The following is a 13695-nucleotide window of genomic DNA, read 5'->3' as shown; positions in this document are numbered from 1 at the left end:
TCAAAGTTAAATTCACAATGTTTATCCACGGATACATTTTGAATCCTCCGCAGATAGCAGTTTAGTATAATCGTAATAAAATGACATGATGCTTTTTAGTAACCAGATTTTAGTAGAAGTATTATGGCATGAATACAGACATCTAAATCTGGTAACTAAATTGCAGTGAAAAGCTAAACAGCATAATGTAATATTAAAACAAAAACTACAAGTACAAATATCAGGTAAAATGTACTGGAAAACTTGGTTGAAATTTGTTGATAACTTGATTACATAGAGGTACTGAATTTTATTGGTTGAATGTAGTGGGTAACTGTATTAAAAACAATTCAATAGTAATTTATAATATTTTTCTTTTATGACTGAACCAAGAAGGAAGTTCATCTTGGAAATTTGATTTCGATCAGAACCAAATAAAATCTGTCATTAGTTTAGTAACTTGGTTTAAAGCTAGTAGATAGTTTGACAACTGATCAGTCAAATGTACTGAGTAACTTGGTTAAGGGTATTGTAGATCATGACTATATTAAAAAACATATTGTTAATTTGGTTAAAGATAATTTATTAACTTGGTTAAGGGTAGTTTAGTAACTTTGTTAAAAGTTTTAGGCAACTTTGTTAAGTAGCAGCAACAAATTTAGCTAAATATTTTTTTTCTCATTTATTTAATTTCACTTTCACCTTTTCAGTATAATTTTCACTGCAAAATTTTAATTATTATTTTTTTATTTCTAGTTTTTTATTATTTATTTAAATTAGATAAAACAAGTTGGGTCACATTGATTATGCATTTCTTTTCAAATGCCTGAAAGTTGGTTTAGGATTCATGTTTTTTTCATAATTTCATGACATTTTATAAAATACAATACTGTCTGTTTTTAAGGTTTTTAATGTCAATATATAAATACTACGATTGAAATTACACACTCATGTGTTGGGTTTCTTTCAATCATTTTGTGTCGCATTTTTTTAAAGTTGATCGACAACAATATGCCATATCCAGACGGGATTGTTCAAGCACTGCTGAGATTATGTATTCTAGAACCGAGTTCAATTTTTCAACGCAAATTCTTAATTACATCACATGCGGTCATCTGATTCTTCATTATATTGGTGAAAGTCATTTCAAGGAGTGATCAATTATTCTTTGCATTTAAGAAAATTTCCAAATAAGTATGGATTACTATACATCAAGGCTGCAATTGGTATTGATATATAAATTATCCATGTGAAATTTCAGCGGGTTTTATTTAGTGGAAATACTAAGCTTCTCTTTCTGCCAATATAAAGGATTTTTATAGTGGTATTTTCACACTTGATGTATGTCATATAGTACTAGTGTGCTTTCATTTATTCATGTTTGTTCTAAAAAGTAAATTATTATTATAAAATGTTTTTCTTTTATGTAAAAATTTATTGTCAGGAAAAAATATTTTCCAATACAGTACTATAAAACAAAATTTACATACTCCATTATTTCTAGTTCTTATTTTCATTAATTAAATCTCCCCTTATTAAATGTATACAATTACTTTATATGAATCAAAGTCAATCCATCTATGTAAATATGGAATTATTTTATAGAGTACTACAGTGTTACGTCACGATACAGCATGGTACTACTCTGTTGCTATCGTTGCAAAAAACGTTCAACCGGACGCCATTTTCTTTACTGACAAACCATTGATCCCAATTTCTAACGTAATTATTAAGATGTTGCATCTTACTTTTTCTTTGTAAATTTTAATTAATGATTAAATGTGTGTTCGATAACTAATATAATGTGGGCTTTTGTGTTTTTAGTACATTTTGATGGTAAAATATTAGATTTTAAAATGCCTATTCCAGAAAGCCTATGAAGTCATTCAGGCGTAATGATCGGTAACCAACGTCTGTTGACAACAGAGAGCGCCACCTGGCGTTGTGACGACACGACTGTGGTACTCTATTCTTTTATCATAAAGCTCTGTCCAGACTACCACTCCTTGACAAAAACATGAAATACCTAAATATGGTCATAATGACATCATCACTATATATCAGCATAAAACAGTTTTTGTCAAGGATTCGATTCCCACCAGAGACATCTTTTTTTATACACCTTTAATAAGGAACTTTTGTTGATGAATTATGTTTGGTATGGTTTCACCATGTTACTATATATTTGAGCACTGTATTATTGTCTATTTGATTTATAACTATAAATATACATAGTAAAGTATACAGGCCTCGTATAGATGGACAGTTCATTCTAAACAAATAGTAGTATTATTTGAGGCATGTCGTGGCAAAATGGCTAAGTTGTAGCAAAAATTGAAATTCAAGTTATTGGTATTTTCAGATACCTGAGTATGTGATCTTTAAAATTAGGGGTCATTTATTCAAATTGGACATTTCAAGCCTAAGTTATATTGGAAAGTGAATGTACAATACTCCTAGAGTAAAGATACACATGATTTTGATTAATTGCCTTTTAAAGTTATTTGTGCATATGTTATTGTTTAATAGAATGAACTATCAAAATAACGTTAAATAAACAATTTGTTGACCACTTCCAGAACTAATACTTTGGGAGATGATTATTAAGACATTAAACTGTTGATCTATATTGAAAAACAAATTTGGATTTTTAGGCAATTTTTTGAGCTCCCATATTTTATAGCTCATTTACTCAATACTGAACTGTTGCCACGACATGCCTCATTTGTGAGGAACTCAGAATATACAATTTGATGCTGTTTTAGGCAACTACTAAAACCAATTGAGTAGATACAGAATGAACATGTTTTTTTAAGCTTGTTTGGACTTTCATCAACATTAAGACAATGATGTCATTTGTTCCAGACATCAATATCAACTTTCTTATATCATAGCCGAACAGTCAATGACTTATAAAACCACGAGTGTGATTATAAATCTACACTTAAGCCTTGTTTGTCTGCAATTCTAATGGTGTCAATGTACTGCGAGATCCGAGATGAAGTTTTCACTCATGTTACACGGCAAGTGATGTTACTTCACCATATACATGACTGAATTCTCCCACTTAATACTTACAAGGATCAATAAAACTGATGATTTAAGTGTTATGTTGTTTTTCAGAACTACGTCAAAATGTAGGTAGTAAATGCCTCTGTGATTTGTAATAAAAATTGCAAGTTAACTTCAGAGTGTTAAGGTTTTGGCAGGCACGGTATTAGGATATCTTCACCGGACAACCAGGCAAGACCCTCAGCGTATGCTGTGATAGGCTGATTATTGTCATAGGTCTGGATTCATGGCACAATCAAAAATGAAAACAAATCAATATTAATTTCCTCTCTCAGACAGATATTGTCACTATAAAAAAGTTCATGTATAATCATTGTCATTATCACATTTTTTTGGGATGTTCTAAGGATCTTAGCTTATCGCAAGTTACGGGTTAGCGGGTATAAATTCAGAAGTCATCAACTTTAAGCCACATCCGGCAAAATTAATGACAACATATTCATGAGATATCTATTCTATCGCATGCAAAACACATTGAATTGATAGCATATTTTTAAAAAAACATTGCTTTTATTGCCAGTCTGAATGACATACAATTGATGGTGCACTCAGAGACGTCACAAAAACTCGACAGCACGACATCAAATTGATATCCCGAGTGACGTTGTTTATACGGCACGTCCAGATGACAAGCCACATGTCCACGTTGAAACAACATCCTTACATGTCGAACTGACACTCAATCAAGAAAATTTACGTGAAATGACTTCAATTAAATATCAAATGCATCAATGTCAACAGTTACTGTAGAATTAGCTTTCAAAACACAATGACATAAAGTATATGTGAAACAAATACATTTATTCTTGAACAGCCTAAGCTGAATATTCAACACATATGTATGAATAATCAAAATATTTATATGAATATTCAACAGATATAATAAGAATATTCAACAGATTCAAGTTTGTTAAAAAAATTTACCACACATAATCTGTGTACATATATGTATGGTGCCCTGCTTGCAATTCAATAAGTTTTTTTGTCTTCCATCTTAAATAAGTTGTACTACTCCAATTGTAAATCGGCAGAGTCTCCAAATTGTAAAACATTCATTTCTCACATCTAACACAGATTCACTTATTCAACTGTCATTAAACATCAATGATGGTTTGGAATGCCTTCGTAACTTTTGTTTTTTCCCAGCTAGCTAGGCTTAACTTCTCCTCAAGTGCTGGTTGGAATTCTGCCGCATGGGACACCACAGTCCAGTGAAACTATAACACGAATTATAGGCATATGGGACCAAATCTGATATAGCACAATGGATAATGCAGTGAACAGGTATTTGATTACCGTAATAAAATGTAGAAGAATTTGAATGAAAAAACAATCAACATCACCGGAAGTCTTTACAATGCAAAATTTCATTCCACGAAACCATGAATGCTTTGCGGCAATTCCAAGTGCAAGGCATATTAAGCATCTGTACTTTCAAGCAGGAAAGGAAACACACTGCTTGGTTCTTAAAAAATCTGGCAATAATCTTCAAACTGACAAACGTCTATTTATTTTCTTTATTCTGAGCAACTTTCTGCATCAATGAACGAATAGCACGTGCACGAAGTTCCAATTCTAAAATTTCAAGTTCGGAGGATGGTTTTAAGGTTGACGCTGATTGGTCAGTGGATGGTTTGGAGGTTGATGGTGATTGGTCAGAAATGTTAATTTTCAAATTACCTCCTTGGATATTTGTTAAATCAATACCAGTATCAACAATGTTTTCACTGGGTTCAGTCCCAGCTTCCCCCTCCTTGTCCCCCTCCTCAAAAAAGTTACCTGACACTTGTGTGTTCTTTTCATTGTCCATTACAATCTCGACTGGTGTTAAACCTGATGGGAAAATAAAGAAATTTTAAGTTTTCGATATTTTTAAAAATCTGTGTTAGTTCTGTAAGAAAAATAAATTATCTACTGTATTATTCCATAAAACTGCTATCAAATTAAATATAAAATTAATTCAATTATTACAGAAATTGAGAGGCAAGCACACAACATTCCAACTACACATTTAATCTGATTTATTATACATTCATAAAAAAGGAGTTATGCAACAGAATGTCAAGCTTGTTTGGTCATGTATCGGTCAAGTGTTAATAATAGCATTCATGTATCAACTCCAGTTGCATATTTTAGTAATTGATCTGGCAAAATCCATCAGATATTGCTAGACATTCCTCAAACAACTGCTAATAACTATCAAGTTTTGTACAACAGCTTGCACGTAACTAGAATAATGAGAAACATTCATAATGAAATAAAGTAAAATGACAAATATCTAGTTACTATCTGAGAAAATACCAAACTGATTAACACGTTCAATATACTCTTGTTGCAATCGAGGGCCCTGCTTTGTTTAATTAGTGTTGGCGTACCAAAGTGAGCTAGACGAAAAATACATATTTTGTTCCGTAATTGTAAAGATAGGAGTATAACCCATAATTCATAACTTTGTAGACAGTTGCAGAATCTTCAACAAGATGATAGAGGCAACTTAATGGAAGAAAAATTTGAAGCTTCATTGTACTAAATTGCATATGGGCACAGAGTGCAACCTTCTTTGCTCCCTGAGGAGTATACCTAGTCGTGCCCTAGCCTAGCCCGGCCTGCCTAGCCTAACGTGTACTCAGTCAAGTACAGTCAATGCCACAATATTCTACAAGGTACCCATTTAAATCCCTAGGTAGAGAAACTAATGTAGACAAAGTGCCTTGCCCAAGGACACAAGCAACTAGCACACCTGGAGTTTCGAACCCCCGACCTTAAGGTTGGGAGTCCAAGCTATGCCTGAGTAGTAAAGTAGGACTGTATGAGTCATGCACTCTACAGAAAGATGATATTAGAAGGTTGGATGCACTCAAAATATGGATGTGGAGAAGAATGGAAAAGGTGAGCTGGAAAGACAAAAATACAAACAAGGAGGTGTTGGTGAAGTGAGGAAACTGATAAATACCATAAGGAACAGACAGAAGCACTGGATTGGTCACATACTGAGGACTCCTGGACTAATGAAGAATAAAATTTAAAGCCTACCAAATGCAAGACAATGCAGATTTGCTTACTTAAATCCCCACCTAACCCGCCTGTAATTTCCCTTGAACATATCTCCTTAGATGTTGTTAATGAGGCGGAATATTCTTGGAGTCCTCCCAGCATAATCTTAAGTGGGAGACCACCTCCAGGAGATTGTTTTAAAGGAGAGTCGCAAGATTCATGATTCTGGTGTTCCTAAGGATTATTTATTCATAGTTTATACAACATATGTCCACCCATGTGTTTTTTGTATGTTTTTAATTGTATTTTTGTTCTCTATTCTTATCTTTTATGTATTGATGATTATTGATATTGTTATTGTTTATGGTTATAATAGCACCTTTGATGTTTAACTGTAAATTCGTACTCCAATTCAGCTCATTGGCCTGCTATTGTACAAATGGTATTTTTAAAGATGTATTGTCCCTTGCTAATGTCAAAAAATCATAAAAAAATAATTTTGAAATAAACTTGCTCATATTGCAATAGCATACAAATTAATAACTTGTGCATAAAAATTATTGAATTTAAAAAATGTGTACCCTGATTTTTAACCCAAAAAATTATAATAAAAATAATAAAAACACTTCCAGTGACTAGAAGTGTTTCTATCATTTTTTCGCTGTAAACTGATGGGTAGACATTTTTTAAATACACTAATTTCTATGTTCAAGTTGATAAAGTTAATGTTAAGGATAATATAAGGATGGCGAAAGAGGTCAAAGGGCAGGAGACAAATGGGTATGCTCCATTATCTAAAAGACAGACGTCCATGTGGAGATGAAACAGATGGCAAGGGATAGATAGATGGTGGAAATGGGAGCCGTGGACCTGCCCTAAGTGCAGACTACTACTGAACTTTGCATCATCTTTGAACAAACTATTTCCTTGTCATAATTATCTGTAATACTTAATATTTTGTGAATATTAATTTTTTTTTTCAAATGATAGACCTCTTGCAAAAATGTAATAATGTAATTTTCAAACATATACATAGATGTTTCCCATCGGATTTTGATCCATTTTGGTGCTTTCTGTAGGCAAGTCCTTATCAATTGCTTCTCATCAAAGAACTTGCAAAATTTGTTAACAATGGATTTTCTAACATTTGTTTGGTGCTTACCTTTTCGTTTCTAACTTTCATTTTTAAACATTAGAATTTTCTGAAAACTGTCAACTTGGTATTTCTAGTACCACTGTTTGAAATTTATCTTCTGATTTATGTTTGTTTCTGTTCTATGTCCTTTTAAAATTGTTCTCTTTAATTTGTGATTGTGGTTATTTTATGCATCCTTTTCAAGTTTTCAATAAAGTGTTTATATTGAAATTTACAATATCATACTGTATCATCATTGATATTTTACCATGAACTTAAATGACAAAATCTTACCATGTGAGAAATTTTCTATTTTATCAAACCAAGTAACTTGAAATATCTTTATCATGTTCAAAAGTGACAATATTCTACAATGAAATTAAATGACAATATGTATATAGATGACAATATCATACCATGTAAAATTACAATATCTAACCATGTACATAAATGACAATATCTTATGATGTACTTAAACAATATTTTAGCAGGTACTTAGACGACAATATCTTACCATATATTTCATGTCTCGTAGGCCTTACTTCACCCTCCTCACTTCCTTCTTCAAGTTCTTCACTAGTTACTGATTCTTTATCTTCCTCCATCTCTTCATTCTCATTTTCAGACTTCAATGAACATTCATCAAGATCATCTTCTGTAAAAAATTATCAATGAAAATTTAGCCTCACTGTTTTATTTTTCCAACAATCAATATATTTCATAAATAAAATACATTTACTTGTCATCAAGAGCCAATATGCCTCGGAATAGCGTGCTAGATAAATGGTGCATTATAAGTTCTATTTAATTATTATTATTTATTCCTTAAATAAGTAATTTGAAAATACACAAATCAATGCTGATGGTGTTTAGTCTATCAGTGTGATAAAAGAATTATATGAAATAAAAACACTGGTAGCACTTTTTAGACTAACTTCAATTATTTATTATACAATCTTTGTCCAGCATTCTATGGTGGCTTCATCAGGTGTAGTTATTTTATATTATACATCTACCAGACTAACACAACTCCACCATCTACTATTATAAGAATTATATGAGAATTATTAATGTTTCTTAAAAGTGGAACATCCTTTATTATTAACAGCACTGGCAACATTTTATACACACAATTTACCATTTCTACCCTCTGGATTAACTTGAGCACCATAAGAATGATCTGGAGTTGCAACGATGGCGTTGACCTCGTCTTGTGTACTACCAACACTCCTGTAGTCTCCCTCGCCTTGACTGTCGCATGTGGAATGCACCACAGTACTAGTGTCTGGACTCGTCCGGTCGTCCATCTGCTTATCTTCATCAACCATCATCTTGTTATCATCTGAAACTGATTCTTCAGTACCAGATGACGAGTCCATTTCTTCACCTGAACAACATGAAATGTTTAAAAGCTCATCATTACACTGCATCAAACTCAGTCACTCTGGAGTTTTAAGCTAGATAGACATCTATAGTATTTACAGAATGTTCACCTGCAAGAATGTGTCTAATCCTCTTCTTTGACATTCCCTCTAGCTGATGGCAACACTGAATCTTCAGTTCATCCATCCCAATATCCTGAAAGTGCAAATATCTCTTACAACAGAAACTAAATATGGTAGAGCGAGACAAAGGAAGACATGGTTTAACATCATCATTATGATGATGATAATTATGATGACAATGATGATGATGATGATAATGAAGATGATAATGACAATTATGATGATGAAAATGATGATGATAATGACAATGATGATGATGAAAATGATGATGATAATGACAATGATGACAATTATAATGATGATGATGGTGATGATGACAACACTAGCATTAACTACCTTAAGAATGTCAGGAAGGAGTGACTGAAGTTTATGTTCCTTGACAGACTTGAAGACATGTTCCAACATGAGCTCTCTGTTGTTGATGTAATCACCAATTGGTTTCAATTCTTTATCAATGTCCACATCAGAGTCTTCATTAGCTTCTCTGTCATCTTTAGGTTCCTTTGTACCCTTCTGAACAACAATTTATTAGTTTAGATTGTAGAAGTGCTTTGGCACAGCAGAAATGGTTTGGTTTCCCAAGCTAAAGTTTGAGGTTTCAATCCCCTGTGCATTTCACTTGTCCTTGGGACTTTATTTGCATTGCTTCTCTCCACCCAAGAGTGTAAGTGGGTACCTGGTAGGGTTAAATGCCAAAATGCGCTGATGTAGCTGCTGCAACATTATGGAATACTCCCCCAGGGAGCTGAGTTTGTGTTCCATAGGTTTTCAGTTCAATTTCTACTAAATTAATTTAATTAGAATTCAGTAACACTCACCATTAGATTAAATATCTCAAGCTACATGCGAGTTGTAGTTCCTAAGATGATACAAGAGCAGCATAAAGCTATGTTGTCATGAGGAATGATGTATCTTTTTCTCTACTATTTACATTTATAATAATTAATTATAAAATATTATAGTATAGCTCAAATTAAAAATATTATATTCATCTAAATTTAAAAAGATTATGACAAGACTTATTGCTTTATTCAGATGTACATTAATTCTATATTACTAAACAAATCTGTGCATACATTGGCATTTCTTCCTTTTACCCAGTGCACTCCTTCTCTCAATGCACTGGCATTGAGAGAAGGAAATTTTTTGATTGGTCGCCATTTGCAACATTTCACTTTAAGCTGGGAATCCATTTGTCCAGTTGCGTTTGCAGCTCTGTTTGCGGTGTGGTGCGTTATACTCAATATAACTGTTATAAAGAGTGATGCCATCAGTACGGTTGCATTGCATCTCCGTAACTGCATGGACAAATGGATCCTTAGCTTTAGAGTATCAAAGTGGCATGGATGTATGTAGAGTGCCACCTCTATAGAATTACCTGAAAAACTTACCTTATTAGCATTCTTCTTCTTCTTTCCTCCTTTCTTGACTTTACCTTCATTTTTTTTCCGCTTCTTCTGATTCTTTGTTACGGATGAATCTGTCTTACTTCTGCTGGAAAAAATTGGTCTTGAAGGAACAATTGCTGATGCAGACATTCTGAAAAAAAAGTCATGGAAAACTACATTTTCAGAGGTGCATTTGCTGCAATGTTTTTGATTACGTTTTTTTAATCATTACGTGATTTGACCTATGAGGTCAGCTTACCTTTCTCAACAACAATACACTGCCATAGCTACCCGCTATTTGTTTCTAAACATTACTTCAACTGCTACACTTTAAGGTCTGTAAATAAAAATAACAATATATTGTCATCTCAGTATGAACTATAACTGTAGTAGTAAGTTCTCACTCAATAAATTCTGTAGCGTAAATAAAATGTAAACAGAAGAGTAAAGGTAATGTAATTTAAACAATGATCAAAAATCCTCTTGTTTTGTTCTGTTGATGAAAATGGACAAACCATAAATCAACTAAAATGTATTTTTGTACTTTAGTGTTGTTTGTTGTATGTTTGCCTGCACAGCAAAGATCCGGTTTGACCAGTTATGTGAACTTTGATGAGGCAGTTACTGTCTCTATGTATAACTGTCAATCAAGTATGTAGGATAAGACATGCTTCAATAGATTGCGACAAGAGTACCTTCGCAATGAGCAAACCTTTCACTCTCTGATATATTATCAGAAGACTATTCATAAAGATATTTTGAAGAGGAAGCTATTGTTACGTTACAATACAATATATCTTAATTCATCTCACATGGAGCAATTCAATATAAGGATCTGAATTACAAGCTAAAAAGATTTTAAAACATTACAGCATAAAATACAATAAAATTCATTAAAATAATCAAAGGAATCTAGATTACAATGCTTAAAATGCATTACATCTCATCGTTAGACTACGATATGTAATATATGTATGTATTATTTTAGTGTCTAATAAATAAATTGTAAATGATTTATAAAGTTATTATTTAATTAAATTATAAACTGGTATTATTGTGCAAACTGTTGTTGATCAAGAGATTGCACAATAAACTGGTATTATTGTGCAATCTCTTGATCAACAACAGTGACATGTATAAATACCAAGTAAATTTCGCTTCCTTAAAATAAGAATACCAATTAGCCCACTTTCATGTAATCATATAATTCCGAATCTCCCTAATGATCTGTTAATTCGTTGTGTTCCTGTTCATTTTGATGTATTCAATCATACTATGTGTGGACACCTATCACCTATAAACTTTGACAGGAGACGTGTGGTTTGGGTTGCTGTGTGTTGCTAGCTAGTGAAGGCATCTACTGTACTTGCCAGATTGTATAGTAAGGCCTGCATGGGGAGAATGCTGTATCCTCCACACAAAAAAAAATGTCTAGGGCCTAGGCTTAGATTTTAGAAATCCGTCCGCACTTTTTTGAAATCAGGGTCAATTTCTGCGCATAAGTCACAGATTTTGCTGAAAGTTAGACTTTTTCACCAAATCCTATTATATAACCTATGCAATTATGCAGTAATTACAATTCTGTGCACCTATTTTTCTAGCGATTTTCTGCGTAAATTTCAGCGGATTTTTGAGACATCCTTCGCGCAATTATAAACTTTAGAGTATGGGTCCTGGCCTAGGCCTTAGGCTGGATAGTGGTAAGGCCACGGGAATGAAAGTTGTAGGTTTGCGTCCACCGCCCGCATGCCTAAAAAGCTACCGCACGAAAATTTTCATTATTTTGAAAAGTTCATTATTTTGAAAAAAAATATACTTCCGTTTTAAAAAACGGACTTTCTAAGCCGTAAGCAGACAGAAAAACGATCTATTCATCACTGATCACTCGTCGTGAACACCGAGCGAAGGCAGGCCTGGCCACATCGCACCATGATCACCGATCACTGCTGAGGTAATTTTCGGGTCAAATCGATCTTTATGACCAATAGGAAATCTCGTATGTTTAAAGAGGTCTTAAATGTAGAAAAGGATCTGTTTTATAGGCTAGTGTACATTTATGACTGTAAGCATTGTTTCTTGGGAATAAATGTAAAATTACCAATGCCACGGCTTGTGGACAGCATTTATAAAAAAAATAATGAATATTAATGAAAAATGAAAAAATGCCTCATGTGTTTTCAAAATTTTTCAGACGCAAACCTACAACTTTCATTCTCGTGGCCTAAAAAATTTGTCTATAATAATATATTATAGTTTAACTCGATCTAGGCCTAGTTAGGCCTATCAACATAATATGCTCTTTGCAATGTTTGAAGGATTTACATATTGAGTACGGGCTAGGTCTAGACAACTAGGTCTAGGCCTAGCTTTTATGGGTACGAGCCAGCAATAATTATGGGTACGAGTCTGCTAAAATTTGGGTACGAGTTGGGATGGGTACTAGTTAGCCTGTATTCTTATAAACTAACTAGGGACTAGGTAGGCCTAGGTCTACCTAGGCTAGGCCTAGGCCTATATAAGGTAGGCCTCTAGCCTAGTCCCTAGGCCTCTAGGCTAGCTCGCCTACCCTAGTACTAGGCCTAGTAGTAGCCTAGCTAGGCCTAGCCCTCTCATGAACAGGCTGTGCAAATACAGTAAAGTACATGAATATTCCAAGTTATACATTACCTGAATTTATTTTACAAAAAAAGTAGTGAACACAATGTTGTTTTTTTATAATGTACTAGGCCTAAGCCTAGGCCTATAAAGAAAAATACAAAATGGACTTGCTTGTGAAGGGAAAACAAAAGACGAAACAGAAACAGCGCCACCAATTTCAACTCTTCCAGGAATTACATTGTAAAAGAGATCGCAAGACTACGATGGCCCACAAGGGACACACTGCAAAGAAAAAGAAATGCTGCAAACAAAAAAGAAACGCTGCAAACAAAAAAGAAATCATGGAAACAGAAAAGAAACGCTGCAAACAAAAAAGAAATCATGGAAACAGAAAAGAAACGCTGCAAGCAAAAATGAAACGCTGCAAACAAAAATAGAAACGATGCAAACAAAAATAGAAACGATGCAAACAAAAATGGAAACGATGCAAACAAAAATAGAAAACACCAGCAAACAAAAAATGAAACGCTGCAAACAAAAAAGAAATGCTGCAAACATAAAAGAAACGCTGCAAAAAAAAAAAATAAATAAAAACACTAGCAAACAAATAAAGAAACGCTGCAAGCAAAAAATGAAAACACCAGCAAACAAACGAAAACGCTGCAAACAAGAAAGGAAATGCTGCAAACATCTCTTATACACATCTAGATGTGTATAAGAGACAGCTCTAATATCGATTAAATAAGCCTTTGAAAACCTTAAATTGTCAAAATTAAAAAACTGTCTAAACCTTTTAATCGTAGCTCGACCACACCCACTTTGCTTTCGTCGGGAAAACCTGACCCCTCGTCCGAGGCATCGGAACCCCCAGCAGGGGGTCTCGGCCCCCCTCCCCCGTCGGGTAAATCCTGGCGCCACCCCTGACGAACAGCCGACGCTCAAATCACTGTGGGCGTACCATACACGAAATATTATTTCGAGGGAAAACGGAAATAATATTTCGAGGGAACGAAATAGTATTTCG

The 13695-nt window shown here is 33.7% G+C and overlaps 1 protein-coding gene across 3 annotated transcripts; it reads right to left on the bottom strand.

The window, feature by feature from the left end:
* Positions 1 to 3541: 3541 nt before the first annotated feature.
* On the bottom strand, positions 3542 to 12879 carry LOC117104568. Of its 3 annotated transcripts, none has more exons than XM_033245432.1 (8): positions 12741 to 12879; positions 10333 to 10410; positions 10077 to 10246; positions 9022 to 9198; positions 8674 to 8758; positions 8319 to 8567; positions 7695 to 7835; positions 3542 to 4884 (listed from the first exon to the last, which is right to left on the bottom strand). In XM_033245432.1, the coding sequence occupies exons 3-8, from the start codon at positions 10221 to 10223 to the stop codon at positions 4556 to 4558; spliced, it is 1128 nt and encodes a 375-aa protein (XP_033101323.1). In that variant the 5' UTR covers positions 10224 to 10246; positions 10333 to 10410; positions 12741 to 12879; the 3' UTR covers positions 3542 to 4555. The 3 variants fall into 3 exon arrangements, with proteins under 3 accessions (XP_033101323.1, XP_033101316.1, XP_033101328.1); XM_033245425.1 differs by having other exon boundaries at positions 10077 to 10224; XM_033245437.1 differs by having other exon boundaries at positions 9022 to 9195; positions 10077 to 10224.
* Positions 12880 to 13695: the final 816 nt, after the last annotated feature.

The sequence above is a fragment of the Anneissia japonica genome, unplaced genomic scaffold (assembly GCF_011630105.1).
Source record: "Anneissia japonica isolate Jap-2015-1 unplaced genomic scaffold, ASM1163010v1 scaffold287867_len1003013_cov215, whole genome shotgun sequence".
In the NCBI taxonomy this organism is placed as follows: domain Eukaryota; kingdom Metazoa; phylum Echinodermata; class Crinoidea; order Comatulida; family Comatulidae; genus Anneissia; species Anneissia japonica.
This window is presented reverse-complemented; position numbering and strand designations above follow the sequence as displayed.